The 27,644-nt window shown below is 36.2% G+C and overlaps 5 protein-coding genes and 1 long non-coding RNA gene across 10 annotated transcripts; 2 read left to right on the top strand and 4 right to left on the bottom strand.

Moving 5' to 3' along the window:
• Positions 1–528: 528 nt before the first annotated feature.
• On the bottom strand, positions 529–26,479 carry LOC106376542 (probable tRNA N6-adenosine threonylcarbamoyltransferase). 2 transcript variants are annotated; one of them, XM_048740844.1, is made up of 5 exons: positions 26,323–26,460; positions 25,670–26,224; positions 25,448–25,603; positions 25,232–25,377; positions 529–840 (listed from the first exon to the last, which is right to left on the bottom strand). In XM_048740844.1, exons 2-5 carry the CDS (start codon positions 26,222–26,224, stop codon positions 636–638), a joined length of 1,062 nt encoding a protein of 353 aa, XP_048596801.1. In that variant the 5' UTR covers positions 26,323–26,460; the 3' UTR covers positions 529–635. The 2 variants fall into 2 exon arrangements, with proteins under 2 accessions (XP_048596801.1, XP_048596799.1); XM_048740842.1 differs by lacking the exon at positions 529–840 and having other exon boundaries at positions 24,839–25,377; positions 26,323–26,479.
• Positions 1,355–6,354, top strand: LOC106358738. Its single transcript, XM_048740836.1, has 10 exons — positions 1,355–1,538; positions 1,634–1,699; positions 1,837–4,737; positions 4,838–4,915; positions 5,023–5,100; positions 5,171–5,248; positions 5,323–5,483; positions 5,574–5,654; positions 5,763–6,015; positions 6,111–6,354. Exons 3-9 carry the CDS (start codon positions 4,182–4,184, stop codon positions 5,844–5,846), a joined length of 1,116 nt encoding a protein of 371 aa, XP_048596793.1. The 5' UTR covers positions 1,355–1,538; positions 1,634–1,699; positions 1,837–4,181; the 3' UTR covers positions 5,847–6,015; positions 6,111–6,354.
• On the bottom strand, positions 8,363–11,233 carry LOC111200276 (jacalin-related lectin 45-like). The gene is made up of 4 exons (XM_022690950.2): positions 10,100–11,233; positions 9,453–9,941; positions 8,927–9,379; positions 8,363–8,841 (listed from the first exon to the last, which is right to left on the bottom strand). The coding sequence occupies exons 1-4, from the start codon at positions 10,292–10,294 to the stop codon at positions 8,533–8,535; spliced, it is 1,446 nt and encodes a 481-aa protein (XP_022546671.1). The 5' UTR covers positions 10,295–11,233; the 3' UTR covers positions 8,363–8,532.
• On the bottom strand, positions 12,869–14,846 carry LOC106376540 (jacalin-related lectin 45-like). The gene is made up of 4 exons (XM_013816633.3): positions 14,577–14,846; positions 13,986–14,471; positions 13,450–13,899; positions 12,869–13,349 (listed from the first exon to the last, which is right to left on the bottom strand). The coding sequence occupies exons 1-4, from the start codon at positions 14,766–14,768 to the stop codon at positions 13,047–13,049; spliced, it is 1,431 nt and encodes a 476-aa protein (XP_013672087.1). The 5' UTR covers positions 14,769–14,846; the 3' UTR covers positions 12,869–13,046.
• Positions 15,533–17,377, top strand: LOC106376546. 4 transcript variants are annotated; one of them, XR_007316445.1, is made up of 5 exons: positions 15,533–15,923; positions 16,203–16,376; positions 16,464–16,808; positions 16,902–17,007; positions 17,232–17,377. It is a non-coding gene; the product is annotated as an uncharacterized LOC106376546 (long non-coding RNA). The 4 variants fall into 4 exon arrangements; XR_007316440.1 differs by having other exon boundaries at positions 17,229–17,377; XR_001275542.3 differs by having other exon boundaries at positions 15,535–15,923; positions 16,464–16,523; positions 16,604–16,808; positions 16,902–17,377.
• On the bottom strand, positions 18,933–21,866 carry LOC106440951 (somatic embryogenesis receptor kinase 4). Its single transcript, XM_013882732.3, has 3 exons — positions 21,092–21,866; positions 20,560–20,820; positions 18,933–20,475 (listed from the first exon to the last, which is right to left on the bottom strand). Exons 1-3 carry the CDS (start codon positions 21,519–21,521, stop codon positions 19,103–19,105), a joined length of 2,064 nt encoding a protein of 687 aa, XP_013738186.2. The 5' UTR covers positions 21,522–21,866; the 3' UTR covers positions 18,933–19,102.
• Positions 26,480–27,644: the final 1,165 nt, after the last annotated feature.

Here is a 27,644-nt window from a genome sequence, read left to right as displayed (position 1 = left end):
CACATTTTCTGTAGAAGATAAATTCTACTTTTAGTAGAATGTAATTTTAAAATTTAATTTATTAACTTTTTTTCAACCAAAAAAACTATCATTTTATGTATATGGGTATTTTATCAATTGTTTCCATTTTTTACAATTTTTTTGATTCATCAAACTATTTATTTTATTAACTTTTAAAATTGAAAAGTGTAAAAAAAAAAAAAAAAAGTAAAGAAAATTTTTTTATACCAAAAGAACAATCATGCAGGCAGGGCCGCGCCTGGATACAAGCCCATCAAGCATTTGCTTGAGGGCCGATCATTATAAAAACGTTTTTGGGGCCAATTTTTCTAATAATTAGATAGCAGAGATGGTGCAAGAAGCTATAATATGAGACCCCTCTGTTGGTGCCCTGGGTTCAAATGCTGAGTGGTGCGATTATGGGCTAATTTTTTTTTTCTGGCTTCTAGTTTGCCAAATGTCAGGCACGGCCCTGCATGGAGGTTTGTTCTATTTTGGCAATTTTCCTTTTTTTTATTAGACCAAAAGAAATGATAAGATTCGTAACATTTCACTAAAAGTTATCTCATCAAAAACAAATGTTATCGAGTAGACATATCCACTTCTCACAATCGATAAAAATTGAGTACACATAATCACTTAGCAGCAGCAACGTTCTTATCTCCACGTACCAACTCTTCCTTCTCTCGCCACACCGCATGAACCTCATCCGTGCGAAACCGCTGCGTAAAGGTAGTGTCTTCTAACGGCGTTTCAATACCGTTAACAAACTCAAGAAGACCCGTGTACGCAATCATCGCTCCGTTATCAATACAGTAACGATCATCCGTTGCAAAAAGCCTCCCGTCCGTTCAGAACACATAGTCCTCATCATGTCCTGCAAACGCTCGTTACACCCGATGGAGACAGTGATGTCACCGTATCACCAGGAAGCCTAGCAGCCACTTTTGTTGCATTTGGTGAGTTCAAAGACACACACATACATATATATATATATATATATATATATATATATATATATATATCTGTATCTTTCTTTTTTGTGTGTGTGTGTTTTCTTGTCTAATTCATAATCTTACCTTTCTTGCTTTTCCAGTATTGAACATAACTGTAACATTCCGAGTTGTGATATGTGAAAAAGGCTTAAGAGAATTGATTTGGCTACCTATGTCACCAAAGTTGACTTATCTTTTCCGGAACACATCCTGAAAGAACTCCAGAGTTAAGCGTGCTTGAACTGGAGTAGTGGAAGGATGGGTGACCTATCAGGAAGTGATTCGCGATAGCGTGCGAGTGAGGCCAAAGCATGAGAAAAGGTCGGGTGGTGATTGCAGGGTCAGTAAACAATGATTTCGAGCCTTTGGAAAATTAACGGACCGACCGTCAGACGGGATGGGGTCTACGGGCTGAGAGAGCGGGCGTGGATGGCCCATTAGCCGTGGGCGGGTCGGAGCGTTATAATAACATTTGCGCTAAGTGTCCTAGGCTTCCTAATCATGCACATAATGTTGGTCATCCGTAACACCACAACTATTGAGGTAAAAACAAGCTCTCACTTTTGGGTTTGCTGTTAACTGAACTAAAGGTTAATGGCAATAAACTTACTGACTAAAGTAATGGTGTTTGATCTCAGGCGTATGAGAAACATACAGCTCCTAACTCTCCATATAACCTTGGTCGTAAGCAAAACTTTGAACAGGTTTTCATCTTCATCTCACATGCTTTTATGGTAGATTCTTTGAAGTTAATGGGAGAAGTTTCCCTTTGCTAATCTTAGACATAAACACAATCAAAGCTTCTTTTTTTAAAGTAAGTTTGTTTGTTTTGCTGGATCAGGTTTTTGGAAAGGATAAACTGTATTGGTTCGTGCCATTGTACACACAAGACGATATGAAGAGGATGCCAGCACTTCGAGGGTTAGACTTCACGAGCAGGTCCGAAGAGTCTGAGCCGCTTCACTCTCTATGACATTAAAACTTCAAACTCTTGGAAATGGGTTTCTGCTTTTGTGTATGTATCATTGATGTCTTTGTGTATTAAAGATCGGTGCTTCTTTTATGGAATTTGATTCTTCGTGTAAAAAAAAATACTCGAACTTTTTGCACTCCATACATAATTGGGATTCATGCTCATTTTAAAACGCTTTCTAGTCTATTTCATCAAATTATTTTTCTTGTTGTGCAAACAATTATTCTCAAAATAAGTGATGTTTAAAGTTTTTGCGTACTGATTAAGATACCACTAATGTTTATTCTATTTATAGTTTTTTAAATTTTGATGATAATTTAAGAAAATAATGATCTTTTATTTTATTGTTAGTTGTGTTTTATATTTATTTACTAGTAAAATATATGTCAGATGGTTTACTATCTTAGATCTTAATATTATTAGTATATTTAGTTTACCTAACTAAATAAATATTTTGATTTTTGATTCTGTTAAGTTTTTAACGAACCAAACCGAACTGCTTGAGTTTATGAAGACATTAACCTAATAGTTGGGAGATATAATTTTGGTTGGTTTGAGTCGGCTTGAATTCAGTTGGTTCGGTTCGGTTTAATATTTTGTCGACCCCTAGTTAGTATATAAACATGTCAATTAGGGCCAAAATCTGCGGTCTGATTCTGTCCGGTCCTAAAAATTAATAGGTTGGGACTTAGTTTTTAAGCCCAAAAAATTGGACCTTTCGGACTAAGTTCATTTGGACTATGGATATTTGGACCTAAGCCTGTTTGGGCTAGAACGGGTCTGAAAATCCGAAACTTTATATTTTAGTTTAAATATTATCATTCTTGCAATCAAAACCTTTATTAATAGTGACATATTATTTTAATAAGATCCAAACACTAAACAAATTTGAAAGTTGTTAATGCACCTTATTGTTTAATCATTACAAATATAACATTTTAAATTTTGCAAATGTACCTTCTTCTTTTATAACATATTTTTTCAACATACAAAGTCTGAAATGTTTGAGCATGTTTATCATAAATTTTGTGTTTATATATTTAGTTTAAATTTATATTTATTATTTAAGTTTTATTAAATTTTGTTAGTTTATAATATGTTTTTAAAGTATACGAAAAAATAAAATATTTTTGACAAAGAATAAAAGTTTAAACTCACTTTATATTTTAAAATAAAAAGTTGAAATTGATTTATATGAAAATTCACACGTATTTTTTTGGTCAAATAAAAATTTACATGTATTAAAATGATAGAAGTGACAATAATTAGTTATTTTTTGAAAAGCCCAAAAATTCCAAAAAGCCATGTAACACTATAAAGGCGGGCCAGACCGGACTCAAATATTTACAGGCTTAAGCAGGTTTGGGCCGGGCCAGCCCGGATTGACACCCCTACTAGTATGTAGCTAAATCACTCTAAGTAATTAAGTAGCATTTAGATGTAATATGGCAAAGTTACATTTCCTACAACTATTTTGTAATAAAAAATATCCAAAAACTGACAGTTGTCAACATAACAATATATATATGTATATATATATATATATATATCATACCTATAATAGATTGCATAATCTTATCTAATTACGCCATTTTTAGAAGATAATCTTAGAGAGCAAATTTTGTGTGTAACCATCAGCCAATCATATTGCAACTTTTGTGAAAATTATCTCAAGTAGATTCCTTCATTGTCCTCTCAGTGAAAACTGTATAAAGGGTTGAAAAAAGTCTCACACTTGCAACAACATCTCGAGAGGTTTCTTCTCTCTCTCTTCTGCTGATCGTTTGTTGTTCAAAGGTCTTTAGATCTTTCTCCTTGAGTTAGCACCATTAATCTGCTGTTTGGTTTGGTTTGGTTTGCCTTTACGGTTTTCGTTAATACCGATCGTTATGAACTAGATTACAGTCTTGAGTTGCTCATGTGTAGGGCTCTTGAGTTACTGGTTAATAAAGGTTTTGCTCTTATGGTTGATCCTGTTGCGTTTTAGTTGGATTCTTTTTTTATTACTCTTGACGTTGCTAAGATTCTGCTAATATTGTTTGAGAGTTATGGGTTCACTGTTGTTGTCTCCCTCGAATTTTGTTGAGTTGCATTTTCCAGTTTTATTTGAAGATATATGATCTTGTGTTCAAAGATGCAATTTCATTGTTTGCATCTGAGCTCTCTCATATGAGTTTTATTTATTTGTGTTTAAGTGTAGTAACCAGGGGAAGATGGAGGGAGATGGAAGAGATCCTTTCAACGTTGATTCTCCTTTTGGTGGTTCTTTTAGTGGTTCTTTTGGTGGATCTGGTGGCCCGAACACTGGTCCCCCGAGTCAGATGTCTAATGTTTTTGGAGGAGACGCTTTTGATGGTTTTGGTGCCCCTAACAATGAACCTCCGAGTGAGATGTCTAATGTTTTTGGAGGAGACTCTTTTGGTGGATCTAATGGTGATCCATTTGGTGGCTCTTTTGGTGGATCTAATGGTGATCCGTTTGATGACCCTTTCTTCACCCAGCCTTTTGGTGGTAACATGTTTCAGCCCAGCTTGTTTGGTCCTCCTACCACGGACCCTTTTGCAGGAGTGCGTCCTCCTCCATTAGGGTTTATCGAGAATCATCATCACCAGCCACCACAACCGAGACTACCAGGTGGAGCGTTTATTGAAGAGCTCAATGTTTTAGATGCTGAGGAAGAAGGAGTAGCATATCAGGAGAAGAGCGTAATCCTAGGGAAACGTGGCAGGTCAAGCAGTGAGGTGGAAACTGAAGAGGATATAGCTGAAGGTATAACCCTTAATTTTTCCATTTTTTTCTTCTGCTGTAGTCTCCAATGAGATTGCTTTGGTTTCTTTGTAACTTGACTTGTGTGTTTATGATTCTGTAGAGAGAAGGATCACACACATGCAAAACATGAATGCAAATGCTATGGTGGACAATGGACAATGGGAACAACAAACTCAAGGTTAAAGTTCTTATTTTATTTTGAGAACTACTCAAGGTTATAGTTTCCAAGGGATGAGGTTATTTTCTTTTCTTTGTAACTTGACTTGTGTGTTTATGATTCTGTAGAGAGAAGGATCACACACATGCAAAACATGAATGCAAATGCTATGGTGAACAATGGACAATGGCAGCCACAAACTCAAGGTTATAGTTTCCAAGTTAGGAGATTGTTTTGTTTCTTTGTAACTTGACTTGTGTGTTTATGTTTCTGCAGAGAGAAGGATCACAAACATGCACAACATGCATGCAAATGCTATGGTGACCTATGAACAATGGCAACCACAAACTCAAGGTTATAGCTTCCAAGTAATTAAAGAGATTGTTTTGTTTCTATGTAACTTGACTTGTCTGTTTATGTTTCTGCAGTCAGACACATGCAAAACATGAATACAAATGCTATGGTGAACAGTGGACAATGGCAGCCACAGACTCAAGGTTATAATTTCCAGAGCTCGACTGTTACTTATGGTGGTCTTGACGGAAACTACTACACTTCGTCCACGACCAGAAGGACAGGAAGTGATGGGGTGAGTTGTAACAGTTTTAACACATTTGTCCGTCTGAATAGAGTTTTAGTTTATGCTTAACTACTAAATCTTGGTTTTATTGTGTAACAGTTAACTCTTGAAGAAAGCAAAGAAGCTAATACTGCAACTCGCGAAGCAGCGCACAGGATTTCAAGAGGCTTCCATAACAGGGTAGGTTACACTTTATACACATATACCTTATAAGTACCATAAAAATCCTTTTTTTTCCTTTGTTGTTGGATCAGTTAAACTGTATAAGTGACGTTTTCATCCTTGCAGGGCCACACGGTTGAGCGTACTCGCAACTCGGATGGTCGGGTTGGTACAAACCAGATCTTGCACAATCTGAACGAAGGCAAGTAGCACTTTCCTCGTTATGCTTCAGAAAAATTCTATTGTGTAGATGAGAGAACCTCGAATTTATAAACGTTACTTTCTCTTGCTGCAGATGAATTGGCTGGTTTTGAGCAGTCTTGGAGTAGCAATGCTGGAATGCAAATGCAATTCCCCAGTCTGTCGGGTTCCTTTGGCAGTAAGTAGTCGAACTTACGTTGTAGTTTTCTCGTTTGTTTATTATGTTCCTTTCCGAAACAAGAAGAAACACACTCTTTTTGACGTTTTTTTCAGGTGGCTTTGTTAACAGAGAGCAACCAATGTTGCCTCCTCCGACTGATCCAAGCTCTTCTCGTGCAAGAAGAGGGCCTTACCGTCACAGAAGAAGGAATGCAACGGATTTAAGCAGACTGGGTTTCTAAAGGCTTCAAGTGAATGTAACCAAAAGACTATTATATACTTTACTTTGGTTGCATGGTTACTGTAACCTCTGTATGATGACATGATTTGAGTGGTTTATGATTTATGGTTTATGGTTTATGCATGTTTTGCTACATCAACTTGTTCTTAACTGCTTGTGCTCAAGTGATTTAGATCAAGTCTCAAGGGTTTTCTTCAGTCATTGACCATTATAATTCCTAATTAGAGTTCCTAGGTAAACGTTCAAAAGTCATTATAAAACTCTTTCTAAATGGCTTTGTGATCTTTATATTCAAATGTAGGAAACAAGTTTTCAACTTACTACATTTGTAAAATTCTTCCTACTGTTAGTACACTGTATATTCTATAGATTTCAACTGGGAGATGCCATAATTGTTGCTAGTCCTTCCAAGTTTGAGAAAATGTATTTTCCTCATATTCTAAATAGAAAAATAAAAGTAAAGCAAAACTGATCACCAAGGAGAGTATAGGCACACAGCATTGTCTCTTGATTATTCTACGAAAGTAAACATAAAAAAAAAAAAGCTTACAAAAGCACCAATTTGTTGAAAATTAGTTGTATCCTTGCCCTAGAGCCCAACAATCTTGTGTAATAATCCTTTTTTTAAGGGTTGTGATAATAGTCCTTACATTTAAAAACTAGAAATTAATGATCCATTACTAAACTTATAAGATGAGATTAGACTTTGCAAAATTTAAGTTTAGATAGTAGAATTTAATCAAATATATATTGATTAATTATAACACAAGTGCGCACAATATTTCTCACTAACTATAATATATATAACACACAAAATTAAGAAAAAGTAGTGAATGCTGTAAATATATAACATATATACTATGAAATATCATGGAAACGTATTTTTAGATTCTAACAAACAGAACAAAACAATTTCTCTATTTTAGGAATGAAACTAAGGGCGAGAAAGAAGGCCAAGACAGACTTGCGTACCTATGTCTTCAAACACATTCCAGACGTCATGATTCGTGTAAAAGGAATTAATGTATCCCACAATAGAAATAATCATCAGCTGTATTCCACTCTTAAGACCTTCTCTGTCTTAAAACATATATACTATGAAATTACATGGAAAAGTATTTTGAGATTCTAACAAAAAGAACAAAACACTTTTTCTATTTTTGGAAGGAAACTAAGACCGAGAAAGAAGGCCAAGACACATTTGCGTACCTATGTCTTCAAACGCATTCCAGACGTCATGATTCGTGTAAAAGGAATTATTGTATCCTACAATAGAAATAATCCTCAACTGTATTCCACTCTTACATTTCTTCACGCGTGATTTTTTTGTTGTTGTTTTAATATTCATCTAATAAATCAAATAACGATCATCATTCATTGGACACCAAATGATCATCTCTTACTTTAATTTGTGGGTTTACTTTCTTTAGCAGCTAATGTGGTATGTGGAGAAGACTGATCACAAGATCATCGGGTATCATAGAACTTCTTCGACGTTCTGAAAGGAATTGATGTTTATATCTTTTTTGGGGGCAACATTTGATATTTATGTGTATCTCTTAATTAAGCTTATTAAATCTGCCTTTATAATTTTGCAATGGTAAAATAATAAGCAACGTTATATTTCTATGCACTCACACCTTAACTATAACTTTGTGGTTCTTAAATTATGTTTCTTTTTGAGATCAATTATAGTTTATTGTTTCACTACTTAATAGTATTTATGGATAATCTACTTTGCAGCGGTTGAAAGACGAGCAACATTAAAAGAAATTCCCACAAAAATAGCATAATTTAAACTTTTTTTTTTCATTTTTGAATGTAAGACTTATCACATATGAACTTTTTGGTAAATAATTAACTACTTATGTATTAAATATGATTTTAGTGGAATAAATTTACTTATTATTATAAATAGTATAGTTTACAATATAAGTGCTTAATTAATGTGCTGGATTATCAAAACAGGTTCTGTCCGCTGAGCTTGCCTTCATGGCCTCACCTAACATTGGCTAGAATTTAATAGAAGTCGTGATACAAGAAAAAAGTGCTTAATTAATATCGATGGCACAAACATCTGTTGAAGAAATTGTGATAACCAGGGTATATATAAAAGCAGAGTAAATATAGCATACCTCTTTATTCAAACATAAAAACCTTAAAACATAGTCAAGGATAATACTGGAAGCACCAGAGTTAAAACAACAATCACGAGAGAACATAGATAGTTGAAGGAGAGAGTCTAAGCATATATAGCTTTTTCGTAATTATTCTACCAAGGCAAATATTAAAAGCTTAATTAGCGTCATCAATTGGCTTAACATAAACACCAATTTGTTGGAGAGAAAATTCTGTAGACTTGCCACGGAAGCCAACAATTTTGTGACCTTTCTTCTCCAACTTGAACGGTACTACGGCTAGAAAACCGTCACGTGTATTGTTTTCCATCACTGAATATGTTCTAATATTTGTGTTGAAATCAAGCCTCTTCATGTTATAGTATATAGATTTAAACTCGTCACCTGCGCTTTGAGTACTGATCCACTTTTGACCGAAGAATCCTTCAACGGATGTGATGTATTCATTATTATCACAGAGCTTGAACTACACACAAGAACAAACACAAAACGAAATTTATGCATGCATCATATATATATAACGCTATCAGTTTTGAAACTAAAGCGGATACCTCTTTTTTCTCATGATGATCATCCAAGATCCCGTGAGGGTCTCCAAGTACAGTCTCCGCTCCATTGGCATATTCAAACGTGACCGATACCACACAGTCGTAGCGGTATGTTACCGTTATCATACGAACATTGTCATGGACCCCATCATCCCACTCTTCCCCCTGGTCATTAGTACCTTGTGCTTGTAGTTTCTTGACCGGAGGAGCTAGCACCACAGCGAAATTTGCCCCAAGAGCATTGATACGATCAACGCAGGACCTTCCTCGGAAACCGACAAGCTTATGAAACCCTCTTGGCTTGAGGAAGAACTCGTTGTTAGCAACCGCTTTTCCAAATTCATCTGAACTTCTATCCATTGATGTGTTGAAGATTAAAGACGAGATGTAACCATCTTTATCTGTAGTTCCCTCAAAGGATATAATATATTCACCATCTTCATACCGCAGCTCAAACTGCACAATATATGAATTCAAGAAAAGAGAGCGAAGAGAGAACAATGAATTCAAGAAACTAATATGTGTATACCTGTTTACGTTCATTTGAATGTCTGCCGTGACAATGAGTTATACATTCGTTTCCTTTGGCATACACAAACTCAACGGAGCTCACACGGCCACCATCTTCTCCGATACACACTTTTCTCAGACCGTCATAAGCCCCATCATCCCAAGAATGCCCATCGGAGCGGCCTTGAGGTTCTAATTGCTTTAAAGTAGAAGAAACCACGACAAAATAAGCTTTTAGAGCCTCGAGAAAACGTCCAGATTTTCCATGGAGCCCAACAAGCTTCGTTCCATTTTTTCCCTTCAACTTGAACGTGAAGCTGTCAGCCTCAGGCTTACATCCAATCTTCGGAGATGTTCTCCCGTGTGATGTCGTGAACTGAATCTCTGACACCGTATGATAAAACTTTTCAGTCCACAGCGCGATGGGGCTGTCACAAAAGTTTGCTTCTCCACATGTTCCCTCAATGCATGTGATGTATTCGTCTGGGTCCTTAACTTCAAACTCCGTCTTCAAATTATAAAAAAAATATAAGCAAAACAGAAAACAAACAGCAACTAAGAGCAAACAAACACATATAAACAAAGTTTTTTTTTCCTTTTGCTAAAATACATATAAACAAAGTTTATGACTAGTTTTATACTGATTTTAAAAATATAAATTAATACCTCAGTGATTTGTGCTCCTCTTTCGCTTCCATGTTCTAGCTGCACGACATCTCCGTTTCTCACGTACTGGATTGTGATGTAAGCGATGCCCTGAGTGTCTTCTCCTATAATAACTTTCTTCACACAGTCGTAAACACCATCGTCGAAAGGGTGATATTGCTCTGACAGTGTTGGTACTGGTGAGCGTGTAGACATAATAAACAAAACCGGAAAATTAAAATAGAGAGAAAGTGATTTGTGCCTTTAGATTTTCTGAGCTCTGATGAAAGTGGATGAATGAGTCCGTTTGTTATGTGTATATATACTGAAACTATATTATATGGCACGGACCGATCTTTATTTTTCTCTCTCTAAACACTAGTCTTTTTTTTAACAACTCTAACTACTAGTCTACTAGATTACTTTTACTATACACTTTATATTTCATATTTGTTATACGGTTTTAAGCTTAGAGATCATTACATATTTCCATGCATTCACACCTTAACCATACTTTATTGCTCTTAATTATAGTGCGCTTCAGTTTTGAGATCTATTACAGTTTATTGTTTCTCTACTTAGTATTTATGGACAATATACTTTGCAGACCAGCAACATTAACAATATATGTATTAAACTTTAGACTTTTTTTTTCATTTTTGAATGTAAGACTTATCACATATTGGACTTTTTGGTAAATAATTAACTATATATGTATTAAATATGATTTTAGTGAAATAATTTAACTATTACATAACTAGTATATTGTACAATATAAATGCTTAATTAATATCGTTTATTTACTTACTATTAATGAACACTTTGATTTGCAGACGAGCAACATTAAAAGAAATTCCAACAAAAATAGCATTTTTTTTTCATTTTTAATGTAAGACTTATTTCTTGTCACTTAAAACGTCTGTCAAGAGGAATCGAATCCATGGCGAAATCTCCAGTTGAAACTCCTTTACCAATAGGCCAAGACCACTTGGTTATGTAAGACTTATCACAATATGGACTTTTGGTAAATAATTAACTATATATGTATTAAGATTTTAGTGGAATATATTTAATTACTATTATAACTTGTTTGCTTAATTAATATATTTTCTCTACTTAGTATTTATGGACAATTTTCTTTGCAGATAGAAATTCCCAAAAAAAAATATAGCATAACTTTAATTTTTTTTTTTGAATGTACGAGTTATCACATTTGAACTTTTTGGTAAATAATTAACTATATATGTATTAAATACGATTTTAGTGGAATAATTAAATTATTACTATGACTAGTATATTTTACAATATAAGTGCTTAATTAAATTTATCACTTCACTATTTTCAACTTTCTCCCAAACACGATCTTTGAGACACAACCCAGATCTATTTTCTCCGGCGCCGGCGAAGCGGTTTCTCGCCGGCGCGGGGCTCTATCTCCGACGTTTATCTCTCTCACTCTTATGGCTGTATCTCGCTTTCCTCATCTTTTGTTACTGTGTGGTATCCTTCGGGCTATCGAAGGAGAGAGACCCCAACAGACTCAACGACGAAGCCGAGGACTCTTCGTCTCAGATCTACCGGTGGTCCTTTCTCCCCAGATGGCTTCTTCTCCAGCGACGAGTCGAGAGGATTCTCTCGCCACTGCTGTGTTTCGGTTTTTAGGAACAGTTCCCGACGAACCTCCCCCTGATAGCTGTCTGACGAATCTCGAGGTCGACTTTGCCCCGTTCTCTCATCCGCCTTTGGAGCATTGGTTTTACATGACGAGCTCTCCCCTTCCGTCTCTGGTAAGGACTGAGCCTATTTTCACAGTATGTTTTGCTCCTCATCAACCCTCAGGAACCAGATCTCAAAGCTCCACGAGACTAGAACTTAATTTCTGCGGCGATTCTTCACTCTACGCGTCTCCTAAGGTGGTGTCCTCTCCTTTTGCGTGGATCTTCCTCAACGACTTCACTGTTTTTCTCCGACGTATCTTCGGTGACCTCTCCTACGGCACCGTCGAACAGCCAAGCTTCGTGCATCTTTGGTGTAGTGGGCTGCTTTTCAATTATGAATGGGCTTGGCCCATTAGATCTACCAAACCTGCCAGTCCAAGCAGAAGCTTCCTAAAGCCCAACTCCAAAATTGAAGATACAAGTCAGATTTGTATGGTCTGGAGCTATTGGAATTTTTCATCAGAGATTTCAGGTGGGTTCATAAGGATCTCTCCTCTTTGTATCACACGATCATATCTATCCTTTGGGATGAAGTTACTGGTGCGTTCATCGGACTCGGTTCTTGTTCGGCCATCCTCTTCTTTTGAAGAGAAATTGTTACTACCTTACCCTCTTTCTATGGAAAGAGGTGTTTCCTCGGTCTTGCGTCCGAGTGTTTGTTTCAGTTTCCTCATCGGTTTGTTATCTTGCGGAGCGGTCTCCACGGGACCTGAAGATGCAATCGAGACCACCTTGGTGTTTCTCGTAGATGAGGACTGGACCTCAACGTCATATTATGTGACTATTCCACAGCTATACGACTTTGTCGTGAAGGCTCCCCCGACGCATTTGAGCATCGTCTCGAATCCGCTGTCATCTTCGATTGAAGACCTATCTTGCTTAGTTTATTTATGTTTTGTATGTTATGCTTGGTGTCAAAGAGGATGGTTAATTCCCTCTATCTATTGTATTGAAGAAGATTAAGTATGAATGAAAGTAAGTTTGTGTTCAAAAAAAAAGTGCTTAATTAATATCGATGGCACAAACATTTGTTGAAGAAATTTTGATAACCAGGGTAAATATAAAAGCAGAGTAAATATAGCATACTTCTTTATTCAAACATAAAAAAACCTTAAAACATAGTCAAAGATGATATTGGACGCACCAGAGTAAAAACAACAATCACGACGAGAACATAAATGGTTGAAGGAAAGAGTCTAAGCATATGTAGCTTTTCTCATAATTATTCTACCACGGCAAATATTAAAAGCTTAAGCGTCATCGATTGGCTTAACATAAACACCAATTTGCTGGAGAGAAAGTTCTGTAGACTTGCCATGGAACCCAACAATCTTGTGATCTTTCTCCTCCAGCTTGAACGGTACTACGTCCACATAACCCTCACTTGGATCGTTTTCCAACACTGAATATGCTGTAATATTTGTGATGAAATCAAGCCTCTTCATTTTATAGTATATAGACTCATACTCGTCTGCGGTTTCAGAAGTTAGCAACTTTTCACCGAAGAATCCTTCAACGGATGTTATGTATTCATTATTATCACAGAGCTTGAACTACACAGAAAACGAAATTTATGCATCATCTATAACAGTTAACAAATTTTAGAAAAAAATAACGCTATCAATTTTGAAAATAAATTTATGCATCATGTACCTCTTTTCTATCACCAATTTCATCGACGTCCCCGCGAGCGTCTCCAACCACAGTCTCCGTTCCGTTGGCATATTCAAACGTGACCGATAGCACAGATTCGTGGCCGTATGATACGATTATCATACGAACATTGTCGTGGATCCCATCATCCCACTCTTCACCAGAGTTAGTACCTTGTGCTTGTAGTTTCATGACTGGAGGAGCTACCACCACAGCGAAATTTGCACCTAGAGCATTGATACGATCAACGCAGGACCTTCCTCGGAAGCCGACAAGCTTATGAAACCCTATTGGCTTGAGGAAGAACTTGTTGTTAGCAACCGCTTTTCCAAACTCCTCAGAGCTTCTAGTCATTGATGTGTTGAAGATTAAAGAGGAGACAAAACCATCATCATCGATAGTTCCCTCCACGGATATTATATATTCACCATCTTCATACTCCAGCTCAAACTGCACAAAAAAAAACATTTTTAATTAGAGAGATAGATAAATATTATTTTAAAGAACATTTTAAAAATTAAATGTGTTTATTCCACCTCTTTACGTTCATTTGAATCCATGCCGTGACAATGAGTTATACGTTGGTCTCCCTTGGCATACACAAACTCAACGGAGCTCACACGGCCACCATCTTCTCCAATACACACTTTCCTCAGACCGTCATAAGCCCCATCATCCCAAGAATGTCCATCGGACCCACCTTGAGGTTCTAACTGCTTTAAAGCAGAAGAAACCACGTCAAAGTTAGCTTCTATCTCGTCAAGAAAACGACCAGAGCTTCCAAGAAGCCCAACAAGCTTCGTTCCATTGTTGCCCTCCAACTTGAACTCGAAGCTGTCAGCGCCAGGCTTACCAAACTTCTGAGATGTTCTCCCGTGTGATGTCTTGAATTGAAGCTCTGTCACCGTACGACTAAGCGTTTGATTCCACATATGGATATCACTATCGTATCGGTTAGCTTCTCCCCATGTTCCCTCAATGCATGTGATGTATTCGTCTGGGTCCTTAACTTCGAACTCGGTCTTAAAATTTAAAAATATTGAGTCAAACAGAAAACAAACAGCAAACAAAAATAAACAAAGTTTATGACTAATATATACTGATATTAAAAAAAATCCAAATATTACCTCAGTGATTTGTGTTCCTCTTTCGCTTCCATGTTCTAGCTGCACGACATCTCCATTTCGCACGTACTGGATCGTTATGTAAGCGACGCCCTGAGAGTCTTCTCCTATAATCACTTTCTTTACACAGTCGTAAACACCATCGTCGAAGGGACATTGCTCTGACATTGTTTCTGTTGATGAGAGTGTAGACATAATAAACAAAAACGAAAAATTAAACTAGAGAGAAAGTGATTTGTGTCTTTAGATTTTCTGAGCTCTGATGAAAGTGAATGGATGAGTCCGTTTGGTACATGTGTATATATACTGAAGCTATATGGCACGAGCCGATCTTCTTTTCTCTAACTACTATAATACTTTTACAGTTTTACTATATACTTTATATTTCATATTTGTTATAGAGATCATTACATATTTCCATGCATTCACACCTTAGTATTTATGGTCAGTTTGCTTTGCAGACAAGCAACATTAAGAGAAAGTCCCACAAAAATAGGATAGCTTTTTTAAATATGATTTTAGTGAAATAATATAATTATTACTATAACTAATAAATTGTACAATATAAGTGCTTAATTAAGATCGTTTCTCTACTTAGTATTTATGGACAATTTGCTTTGCAGACGAGCAAAATAGCATAACCTTAAGAGAAAAAGGAGTGAAAAATAGGGAATCGTCCATTAAAATAAAATAAAAAATTTATAGAAAATTGAAAAAAAAAATTAACGGTGCAAAGAATATCTATCTATCTATCTATAATAATAAAGGAGACTTTTCTCCCTCATTAGGCTGCCACATCATTTGGGAGACTGGGGCAAAACAGGACACGTCAGCGTTCTCATTTCCCGTAAGAAAGTTAACTCAATTTCAGTGTGGGCCGTTTACGTTAGTATTGAAATGATGAGGCCCAATTCACAAACACAACAAGCCTAACGTAATCTCACTCCTTCTTCAACCATGGCTGTCTGCTCGAATACCTTCACCGGATTTGCCATAGCTGAAACGTAACTCTTTTCTAAGCCATTGAAATTAATCTTATTATTAAAATTCACCATTAACTCTTTCATTCAAGCTCTCATGATTTAATTACCCCTTACCTAACTTCAATCACTAATCCCTAATTTGCTCAACGTAAATATGGATGAAGAAAACTCAGAATCTCACTGCTACGCCTAATACAACCGTTCTGCTTCCTTATGCAAACAACCAGCAACAATGGTTTCAGCCCATATATTTGATTTGAAGTCCGTTCGTGTCTCTCAAACGGTGGTGACGCGTCTTCAGCGTTTATGGGAAGCACGGAAAGGAGGGGAGCTGATGGAACTTCACCTGCTTCTGCTTGATGATAAGGTTTGACTCCTCTTTTTACCTTAATCATGTAGTAAGAAGATTTGACAGATCTTTGCTGATATACATTTTCTTCTCCCTTCCCTTGAGGTTATGAGTTTTTGAGCTCTGCATCATGAATTAGATAAATATTTCGTATTTGTTTCAACTTTTTAAGAAGCTCTCAGAAGTTCATTCCACATAATCTATAATTGTCTACAGATTTTCATGTAAAGTAACTTGCAAAATCTTAACTTCCTGTGTTCTCTATGTATCTTTAATGTTCGATTGATATGTTCATAGATCAGGCCCCTGCAACAATAGACTCCGACATTGAAGAGACTCTCAAGAGTCTCTTGCTGCCAAAAAGACTTCTGAGTAGGTGTTTGATGCTCTCAAGAATCAGCATGTTGACTTGGTATTAACTGCTCATCCCACACAATGTAATCATTGGTCTTTGCTCCAAAAGTTTGGAAGGTCTGTAGACTTTTTTCCCAAGTTACTGACACTTGATTACTGATTTGTTTTTGCAATGTTATCATGATATGTGATTGTTTTACACAGTTATATGCGAAGAACATTACTCCTACTGATAACACGGACTCGATGAAGCTCCGAACAAGAGTTATACACAAACAAAGAACTCTCTGTAAAGCTTTCTTTATTGCATGAGATATACTAAAGCTATGTATTTGTTTCACCAGATTCAAGCTGCTTTTGTCATGGATGAAAATCTGAAGAATTCCACCTACACCACAAGAAAATGAGAGTGGGTATGAGCTACTTCCATGAAAAAAAACTGAAAAGGAGTTCGGAAATTCTTGAGACGTTTTGGCACGGCTCCGAATAACATTTGGATCGAGCATGGTCATTACAATGCACCTCTCATTCAGTTCTCTTCTTCTATAGGTGGAGACCGTGACGACACACTCTTATTTATTTATTTTCATGAATCATGAAAATATATGATTGGTTTTAATTGTTGAGCATTTCTGAATCCAGGAAACCCACAAGAAACTCCTGAAGTTACAAGAGATGCATGCTTACGACCCTGGTTCGAGGTGGTTGATCAGTTGACTCATTCACCATTCCTTTTGCAATTTGAAAGGTGGACAGTCTCATTACGGTTCAATATATGAAATGACTAACTGATAGTCTTTTTTTTAACTACTACCGAATCACAGCTTCATGATTCTCTCTTAGTTTTAGAGTTACCGTAAGTTGTAGTTTGCCAATAAATAATGGTTATAGAGTTTATAGAAAATAACAATGCTATTACAACAATTTCTCAGTGTCCTGTTTATGACAATATCTTGCTTTATGTTTCAGTAGAAGGGCAGTTCCAGGACCAAAATAAGTATGAAAGATTGTAAAAAACTATTCAAGTCTGTTTCAGCAGGTCAGTAACAATGGATTTGTGTTATTGTGTAATGGAATTATTACTAATTAACAAACCTTGAAAATAGTACTTCTATACATTTAACATTTTAAAAGGTTGATGTGTTCATGTACAATCAAACAGAGTTCACTATGTCTAGTAAAAAACTAAAAACAATAAGTAATGATGACAAAAAATGCAAAGGAAAAGATGCTCTCATCACGAGACGTAACAATCTGGAAATGATTCTAGATGTAGAAACTCAAATAAGAACCTTAAAACAACAGAGGCCGAACACAATGTCAAAGATACACGAACAGTGATTTAGTAATTGCCAAATATTTCCACTCCTTATTAGCATGATTACTTTTTTTTTCTTCCTGAAGACATATAGCGTTTTAAGTAGCAAATGGTCATCTAACTAATTCCTTGACAGAGTTCTCGAAATGCAAGATACATTTTACCTACACAAATCACAAGAAGTAATTGAGCATATGGACACTGAACAATTACATGATCCCAAGAACGCAAAGCAAACATAACAAGGTATAAGATTCTAGCAAGCAGTTGTTTAGTAACTTGCCAAATTAATCCAGTGGTATTGTAAAATACATAATATAACTTAAACTTGGTAAAGAATATAGTCAAAAATTAACATATTCGTGAAAACACATTATACAATTCATAAATCCAATAATATATAGAGAACTTTCAAAAGAACAAAAAATGTTGGTTGATCTATTTCAATATTATTAGTCCCAAACTCAAGTTTTGAGAAACTAACAAAAAATATAAAACAACAACCAGTGATTAATACATAATCAAAACAATTTTTTAAAAATAGTTATAAAAAACAAAAATCTTATTGATTTTTCTCTCTTTCTGGTAGAAGCTCAAGGTAAGGGAAATTAGCAAGAAATTATTAGAAAATCATGACAAAGAATTGATACACAAATAAAACTAATATTTTTAAAATAGTTAATTAAAAACAAGCAATAAAATAACAAAATAAGATTCAATCAGTTAACAAATAAACCAAGTAGGATTCGGACCTACGACCAATCAGTTAACAGCCGACCGCTCTATTAGCTACTTAGGAACAACGGGATATTAGATCTCATAGAGTTCAATCTTAAACTCAGGTTATATATTTTGTTGTGTTTTATTATATTATATTTTTGTCCTATCTAGGTAATTAATTTTTTTATAGTAAATCGTTGTTTTATTTTTTCGTATTATGTAAATAAATATGTTTAAAAGATATAAATCTACAACCAATATGTAAAGATATAGTAAATATGTTTATAGTAAATCTAGCATACAAAGCACTTTCTATGGTACACCCAATAAATCTACAACCTACACATAATACAAATATTAAAACCATACAACCAACCGTGAAGATATATAAACACAATACATGTTCTACGTTCACTGATACAAACACATAAAGAAACCATACATTATATAACAAACAACATCTCGTGCGTGTAGTGTTTAAATGGATAACTTATCAGAGAATAAAGCATACAAACTACTATCAAATAGATAACAAAAAAAAAAAACAATTTTGAATTCAATAGAGAATAGAATTTACGAACCCGGCGCGTAGCGCCGGAATACCACTAGTAACGATATATATGATACTTCTCCAATTGATATCAAATCAAATCTTCTATAAATTACTATAATTATGTAAACCGACCCGGTTCTTTCTTGGGAGAGTATAAATTAAAACCAACTGTTGTGAACTTGTGATACAGCTTAACCGGAGAATCATACTCAGCACAAACGTTGAAACATTTTCTGCTAACTAAAATAACACTCATTCACTCTTCATACAGTTTATCTCCCGAAGCAGTGACTCTATATTAGGCCTATTGTTTGGAATCTCCTGAGTACAGCTTATCCCCATCCTCGCCAATGCAACCGCCTCTGTTATATCAAACCCTTCACCGAGATGTTCATCAATGAATCCACAATGCTCTCCATTTTCAGCAGCAATCCTCAGTGAGCTTGTAAGCATGAGCTTGCCAGAGAGTATTTGGAGAATGATGACTCCAAAGGCGAACACGTCGGTTTTCTCCGTGAATCTTCCGGTTGTAACGTACTCTGGAGCTAAGTATCCCATTGCTGCACTTGTTTTGAGTGCTGAGAAGACCAAATCGTCTGCTAAAAGGTTGTGAAGACCTGAGTCAGCGATCAACGGGTTGAACTGCTCATCTAGTAGGATCTTCTCGACCGATATGTTTCGATGAACAATAGCATGCTTCTTCTCTTGATCACTTCCATGTAAGTAAGCAATACCTTTTGCAATCCCTTTGATGATAGAGACTCTTGCGGGCCAAGCAAGAACCCGACCGGTTTCGCTTTCTTGCAAGTCAAGAAAACTCGAGAGCTTTCCTTTCGAAGCGAAATCATAGATGAGGAAGCACTCTCCTCTGCCTCTAGAACAGCAGAAGCCACGCAGCTTCACTAAGTTTTCGTGTGACATGGAGGACAAAAGCTTCAGACCGTTCATGAACTCGACTTCCTCGTTCTTGCAACTGCTTATGTTGATGCTCCTGATAGCTACCAGAGAACCATCTCTGAGGACTCCTTTGAACACCGAGGTAAAGCTGTTCCTGCTCAATAGGTTAGCTTCTGAAAAGCATTGTGTTGCTGATTCAACCTCTTCTAGGTTAAACCTGAAACTGCTGTTAACAACAAAGAGATGATGAGGCTCTTGTGAGAACTCAGCTCCGTTTCTGCTGTCTCCAAGGGGGTCCCATTCTTTGGTGTAGGCAAGACTCATAAGAGGCGATGCTCGAAAGTCTTTTTGTTGATCTGTGCTGAGTCTTCCCTCTGAAATCTCTGCTGTGTTACTAATCTTCTGCTTCCTTCTCCTGTAGCGTAAGAAGGTTAATAAACCAGCACCAAACAGAGTTATAGTGACGGTGATGACACTTGAGATCAAAGCAACTTGTGGGAGTTTTGATGAGGGTTTATGACAATGTGTTTGGTTGCAATGACTTTTGAGATAGACAGAGTCTGAAATGTTATGAAGAGTTGACTTATCAGTGTCCTTTTCACCCTGAGGCTGCTTGACTTCGATGGTTGAATCATCAAAAGCAGAACAAGCTCTCAAAGAAGGAAAACCGATCCCACATAAACCAGTGTTGTTCTCAAACTGGAATCTCTCACTCAACTTCTCGAGACCTTTCACAAGATTTGAAAACATTAATTAAAAAAAAGTCAAAGTCAAGAAGACAGAGAGAAGCTTTAAAAATCATCATCACTCACCAGGAGGAACAAAGCCAGAGAGAGTATTGTTGCGCAAGTCAAGAGTATCAAGCTGAGGAATGTTGGCTAGGGTTTTTGGGATTGTTCCTGAAAGATCGTTGAAGCTCAAATCAATCCTACTCAACGTACTCAAGTTGCCTAAACTCCAAGGAACCTCTCCGGTTAGTTTGTTGTGTTGCAGAGACAGAACACTTAGCTTCTTCAAGGAACCAATGCTCTTTGGTATCTTCCCTGTTAAGCTGTTGCAGCATAGATCCATAACTGCATCAAAAGACAACAATAACCACTCAAATCAAATAAGTGAAACATTGGCCCAAAATTGTAGGAAAAAATTTTCATTAAGCTACCAAATTTATATTAAAAAAAATTATTAATAAAACCCTTACTAAATCACTTTATATCCCCTAAAATCTAATGGTCCACCCTGTGTATAGTGTGGTGTAAGTTAACTCAGCTCTGTTTCTAGCTCTAGCTCTGGCCACCAAACTAACTTCCGGTTTATCTAAACCGGTTTAAAAGTTGTGATACTAACCTTGCAAGCCTACCATGGAGCCGATTCCTGCCGGAATCTCGCCGGAGAAGTTATTAACATTGAGATAAAGATCTGACAACTCAGTGAGATTTGTGATCTCTTGAGGTATCTCTCCGGAGAGACTATTGTAGTGTAAGTAAAGACCAGACAAGCATTTGAGCTCTGCGACGGCCGGAGATAGTTTCCCGGCTAGGCGTTTCCCTTGTAAAGATATGTTGGCGACTTTCAGATGCTGGTTGCAAGCGATTCCTTCGAAAGATCCGTCGCATGGGTCGCCGTTTAACGTCCATGACTGGAGAAGGTTGTTCTCGGGGTCAAGGGACGATTTGAGCTCCATTAGAGCTCTCAGCTCGGCGTTTCCTTGAACAGGAGGTGAAGTTGAGAGAAAGATTGAGAGAAGAACAAGTAACGTGGCATGTAAGGCATCCATTACTGCTCTTTGCTCACTTTACTCTCTCTCTCTCTATATGGTTTTCTTCTCTCTCTCTCTATGTAGAAATCTTTTCTTTCTTGACTTGGAAAAAGAAGTAAAGGAATGAACTTTCAAAGAAAGTTACGTGATTTATGGAGCAGAGTACTCTGTTTTCTTATGGGTTTGGAGGTAGACGAAGAGAATGTGGAAATTTTTTAGAGATGGACCTAACTTTATCAGGATCAATGGAGGAAAACTTTTTGTTTGTATCACGGAATTGGAAACTTTTGCCTCAACTCTCGTGAATCAAAGTTGTGCAAGAATATTTCTTGTTTTGGAGAGAATGGGAAGAGGAAGAACGGAGCTCAGACCATCTCCAACCCACCTCTATTTTTATCTCTATATTTTTCTCTAAAATAGAGAAACTCTATTATAGAGGTGGATTTGCTCCAATGTATGCCTCTATAATAGAGTTCCTCTATTTTAGAGGAAAATATAGAGAAATCCTATTTTTTACCTCTATATTTAGAGATGAAAATAGCAAATCTCTATATTTTCCCCTATAAATAGAGGAACTCTATTATAGAGGCATACATTGGAGCAAATCCACCTCTATAATAGAGATCTCTATTTTAGAGGAAAATATAGAGACATACATTGGAGATGCTCTTAGCTGGTGAAAAGTGGGAAGGCAACAAAGCATTGAATACTCTGTTTCTGTGTCTCCAAGAGAGAAAGAGACGTGTACTGCTTTTGAAAAGGAAGGCTAAATCTTGATGACTTTTTTGGTTTTATTTGATGACAGTTGATGTTCACATTTGTAGACTGTAAGTGGGGAATGTGATGTATTTCCTTGAAATGAAATGTAATTAGCTTTTTTTTAATAGAATTTTCACCTTTTGATTTGATAATTCAGTAAGATTTAGATTGTTTTTGGCAATGTTTAGTATACTTCATATATTTTAATTTTGATTTGAAAATTTGAATAAAAAAAGTAAAAAACCAATCGATTGGGTTCTTTAACGTCGATTTCGACTTTATTGTGTTTTTTCGAACGAGTGAAGTTTTTTTACGGGTTTCTTCTCTCCTTAACCACTTCTATCTTTCATCGTTTTTTATGTTTTAGTTATCTTTGCGTATTGTTTTACCGTCGATTATCTCTCCGGTTGTAATTACCTTAGTCTATTGGGCTTTTAATTAATATAAGCATTCGGTTGTTAAAAGAACATTTTTTTAACGGATATAATTTATCAATTTATATATCTTTTCTCTAAATGTTATTGTCAACAAAATTTATCAAATTTAATATATTTAACATGAAATTATATTATTGGCTCTTTGCCGTAAATATATTTAACCGGTATAATTTAATATATTTATCAAATTTATCAACAAATTTAATATATTTATCAAAGTCTTTAAATGTTATTGTCAACAAAATTTATCAAATTTAATATTTAACCGATATAATTTAATATACTCTTCTGGCTCTTTACCCTAAATGTTATTGTCAACAAAATTTATCAAATTATATATTTTTCTTAACAATAAGATAGGATCATTGAATCATTAGAAGAAACACATTTAACTAAAAACAACATATTTTATTATTCTCAAATTATAAAAATAAATTATATAGCTCCTTAAATTTGATCAGAACCGGCCTCCCACCTATGTATATAAATGGTAAAGTTGTAAAGCGGCTTTAGTGTGAGAAAATGATATAACGAGCGTAGAGTTTAGTTCAAGTTCATGTTCGGCGATTGGCATTTTTTGGCTTATAGTCATAACTTTCGAATCATTTAAAAACTTGGATCATCCTTTTGTTCTTTGTCTACACTCCTTTGCATTCTCCACGTGCACGTACGTGTTTACTCGTGCATACAGTCCTGCACATACTCATACACATTCACATACTGTCTCTAAAACCGAGTAGATTTTTTGGATTAGGATAGTTGATTAAAGAATCTTTTTGTTTAGATCTGTATGTCTTATAATGTTCTAAAATGATTACTAAATACTAGTATATGCAGTTTGCAAAAGTCAATGATTATATCGAGATTTAGTGGACAATCATTCCACTAGCTTTTAGACTTTGTAAGCTAATCAATTGTAAACTATAAAGTAAAATGATAAATATTTGAGCTTAATTACTTAATTATTAGTTATTTACATATAAGAAAAACTATTTGCTAGTTCATGCATGTTGCATTATTATAAACCCTAATTTGTGGTTGGAACATGAAAGTTTGACTACTAGAAGAATCCAATGTGGACTCCAACACTTTTTTTTTTTACACTAAAGGATTGATTCATTGGTATAAACAAGGAGTTACACAGATTGAAACATTAGGCTGGTAAGTCACAAGGACCCCCATAACCTAAAGCCAGCAAGAAACATGCTTCTTCTGGAGACAATAAGCCAGCAAGAAACATGATTCTTCTAGAGACAATAAGCCAGCAGAATAAAAATGATTCTCTGGACAAAAAAACAGAGCATAAAGAACAATAGACTAGACACACTAAGAAAGCAGAACCATGACCACTTGTATTCTCCACCGTGTGACAGATTAAACAATAAACGAGACTGGTGAAAATAACTACAAACAAAAATTAGTGGAATAATCGTATTATTAAATCAAAATTTACCATAGTAGCCAAGTGTTACTTTTGAAACAAGAAATTCTAGACACATTGATAACTGGTATCAAAGAACTTTTTATTCTTAAAAATCATTTTGTTTTGACCTTTTTGAATTTGAAGATGGAGGAAGGAAGACTTTTGAGATACTTTAATCTTTTCTTTAATTACTTTCATCTTTAATCGATTGGTTTACTCGTAACTTTTGTCTATTTTGAAACTCTTTTTGCGCTTGTCTTCTTTTTTGAATCTTATATCATCCATCTTTTAAGAACTTTTGAAATATTTGTACTACTGACATAGGAGTTTTTTTATCTTAGTAAAATATAGCACTACACGATACCATGCTAAGTTCCGGCCTTCACGGCCTACTTTTAGGTCAGGAAACACTTACAGTTGATTAGACCAATGTATAACTAAAGGAAATTCTATACTCTTTTCTCCCAATTTTCTTTCAATACGCAGTGATATATTCCATAAAAGTGTCATTTGATTGAACCTTCACATACGTTATACTGTACATAAAAAGTTATAACTTTTAGTATTGCTATCTTTCTTAAAGTTCTTTTGTATGATTAAGGAAGAATAAAGCAATAATCTCTCCACCATTCTCGGTAGAAATTTCGACTTTAACATGTACAACATTCTATGAAAGCAAGAAAGCCAAAAAAACGTACAAATAACTTGAACTGCTATAAAAAAAACTTGCCAACTAACTTTGAATTTTGAAAGTGTTACAACAATCTAGGAAGTCATTTTTTTATTAGACAAAAAGAAATGATAAGATTCGTAACATTTCACTAAAATTTAACTCATCAAAAACAAAAGTTATCGAGTAGACATATTCATTTCTCATAATCCATAAAAAAATGAGTATACACAATCACTTAGCAGCAGCAACGCTCTTATCTCCACGTACCATAACCTCCTTCTCTCGCCACACCGCATGAACCTCGTCCGTGCGAAACCGCTGCATAAAGGTAGTCTCTTCTAACGGCGTTTCAATACCATTAACAAACTCAAGTAGACCCGTGTAAGCAATCATCGCTCCATTATCAATACAGTAACGATCATCCGTTGCAAAAAGCCTACCGTCACGTTCAGAACACATAGTCCTCATCATGTCCTGCAAACGCTCGTTACACCCGACTCCACCAACTATCAAAACGTCTTTCTTGTCGCAATGAGCCATCGCTCGTTCCGTTATCTCAACCAACATCGCAAACAACGTCTCCTGCAACACCAAACAAATCATAATAATCATAAACCAAATTATCCATCATTTATGATTAAAAAAGACTTACTTGAAGAGAATAGCACAAGTCAGCTGGTGTGCACTCATTGTTCTTGAGCTTCTCCTCCGCAGTAGTTTCGATATAACTCAATATCCCACTGAATGAAACATCCATTCCCTTAACAGCATACGGGAGATCAATAAAGTTGTTTCCTTTCTTCGCAAGCTATAAAAAAAACAAGAAAGTTAACAACATGGTTCTTGAATCTTGAAATGGTTCTTGAACTTTTACCTGCTCGATGTTATACCCAGGACTCGGATCATTAGACAAATTCAAAACTCTAGCGAACCGGTCCAAGCAATTACCAACAGCAATATCAATAGTCTCCCCAAAAATCCTATACCTCCCTTCACTATAAGCAATCACCTGAGTGTTCCCACCACTCACATACAACACAACAGGATCATCAGCACCGGTAACAACCCTCCCCATCTCGATATGAGCCACGCAGTGATTCACACCGACGATAGGCTTCTTCCAGAGCTGCGACAGCACTCTAACGACAATGGCCGAGACTTGCAACGGCGCTCCCATCCCGGGGCCTTTGGTGTAGCAGATGCAGTCGATATCTTCGGGGGTGAGTTGGGATGTTTCGAGAGCTGATTTGACTAGAGGAAGAACGTGGTCGAGGTGGTGATGCGCTGTCTCTCTAGGGAGGAAACCGTGACCGGGTGGGGTTATGTACGTGTGGCGAGGGTTGGCTAGGATTGTGCCGTCTGACGTCACGATTCCGACACCGATCTTGTTGGCTGAACCTTCGAAACCTATAGCTATCTTTCTCTTCATCTATATTTGGTTACAGAACAACAAAAACAGAGTCAGGCAGAACAAAAGATCCAAACTTTCACAAGAGATAATGAAGTAAAGTAATCATTTTTTCATACCTCAACTACTTCTCGGAGTCAACTGTTTCGATCTAAATCTCTCTCTTCTTTTCAATTCCGACCAAGGTTCTTCGAGTAAGAACACAGAAGCTCGAACGAAACTAATCCTATCTCTTTAAGCTTGAAGCTGTGTCTTTTTTTTTTGCTCCACAGAGATTTAGGGTTCTGGTTCAATTTTAGCTCGGGTTTGGTTCGAGAATTTTGGTTCGATTTCAGTTTTGAAATTGAACCTGGGGATTAAATGTTTTAACCGGTTGGTTTAGTCGTGTAATTGACCCTGTTAACTCGCCTCTAATTAACCTAATAATGCCGGTTTCTTCTCATTACTTGATTAACTATCACATGCCGGTTAGATAATTGGTGTATAAGTCCAACCTAAACCTTCTTGCCTTTGTTGCTTGTGGTAGTCTGGTAGAGGCAGGGCCCGTTCCAATATGATCTTTAAAAATATCGTGGCCCATTTAATTACTTTAAAAATCATCAAAACTTAATACACAAGACACCAGACTGGTAGAGGCAGAGCTAGAGATGGCAAAATTTAAACCTGCCTGCAGGCCCGGCCCGTTTGGACCTGTTGCGGGGCGGGATTGGCTACTAAGATCCAGGTCCAAATTTTTAGCGGACCTCGCGGGATGAGCTTGTGCGGGATTGGACCAGAAGCAGGATGGATTCGGTGTATCCTGCGGGACGCGCGGGGATCCGCAAAGACTGGTCTCTATCTCCATCATCGTATGATCATCGTACGTCTCTATCTCCATCATCCGTACCAGACTGGTCTTTTCTCCCTGAAGAGCTGCTTCACATTATCTCGAAGAATCTGGATGACTGTTTCGATGTTGTTCATGCTCACTCTGTTTGCACCTTGTATCGATCCATCTGTCTCCATTATTATGCATTCATCTACGTATGTCTGAGGTTCACTCTACTTAAAGAAGCTCTATCTCCATGAATCCTTGCGTAGAGATTGCCCAAAGTCATGCCTTTTTTGTAGGAAAGCATTTTAGGAGTTGCAACATCACATGTAAACCATCAGGAAGCTCGCAAATGTTATGCTTCGAATCCCTTGAATCTTGGAGCTTGTCGTTGGTGTTAGAGATTATCAATATCTCAACTTTCTGATTATCAATATCATAAATCAATATTACGTGCTCTGTTTCTAGAAAGACAAAATAGAGTAATACTGAAACTTATTACTTTAAGACAAAATAGAGTAATACTTCTGATTATCAATATCACAAATCAATATTAAGTACTGAGTAATTTCTTCTCAATTAAACCTTTATATATTTCTTCCACTTCTTTCACAATCTCAGCGTCGCCAT

Source organism: Brassica napus, chromosome A1, assembly GCF_020379485.1.
Source record: "Brassica napus cultivar Da-Ae chromosome A1, Da-Ae, whole genome shotgun sequence".
In the NCBI taxonomy this organism is placed as follows: Eukaryota; Viridiplantae; Streptophyta; class Magnoliopsida; order Brassicales; family Brassicaceae; genus Brassica; species Brassica napus.
Note: the sequence above shows the minus strand (reverse complement) of the source record. Positions and strands in the feature narration are given on the sequence as shown.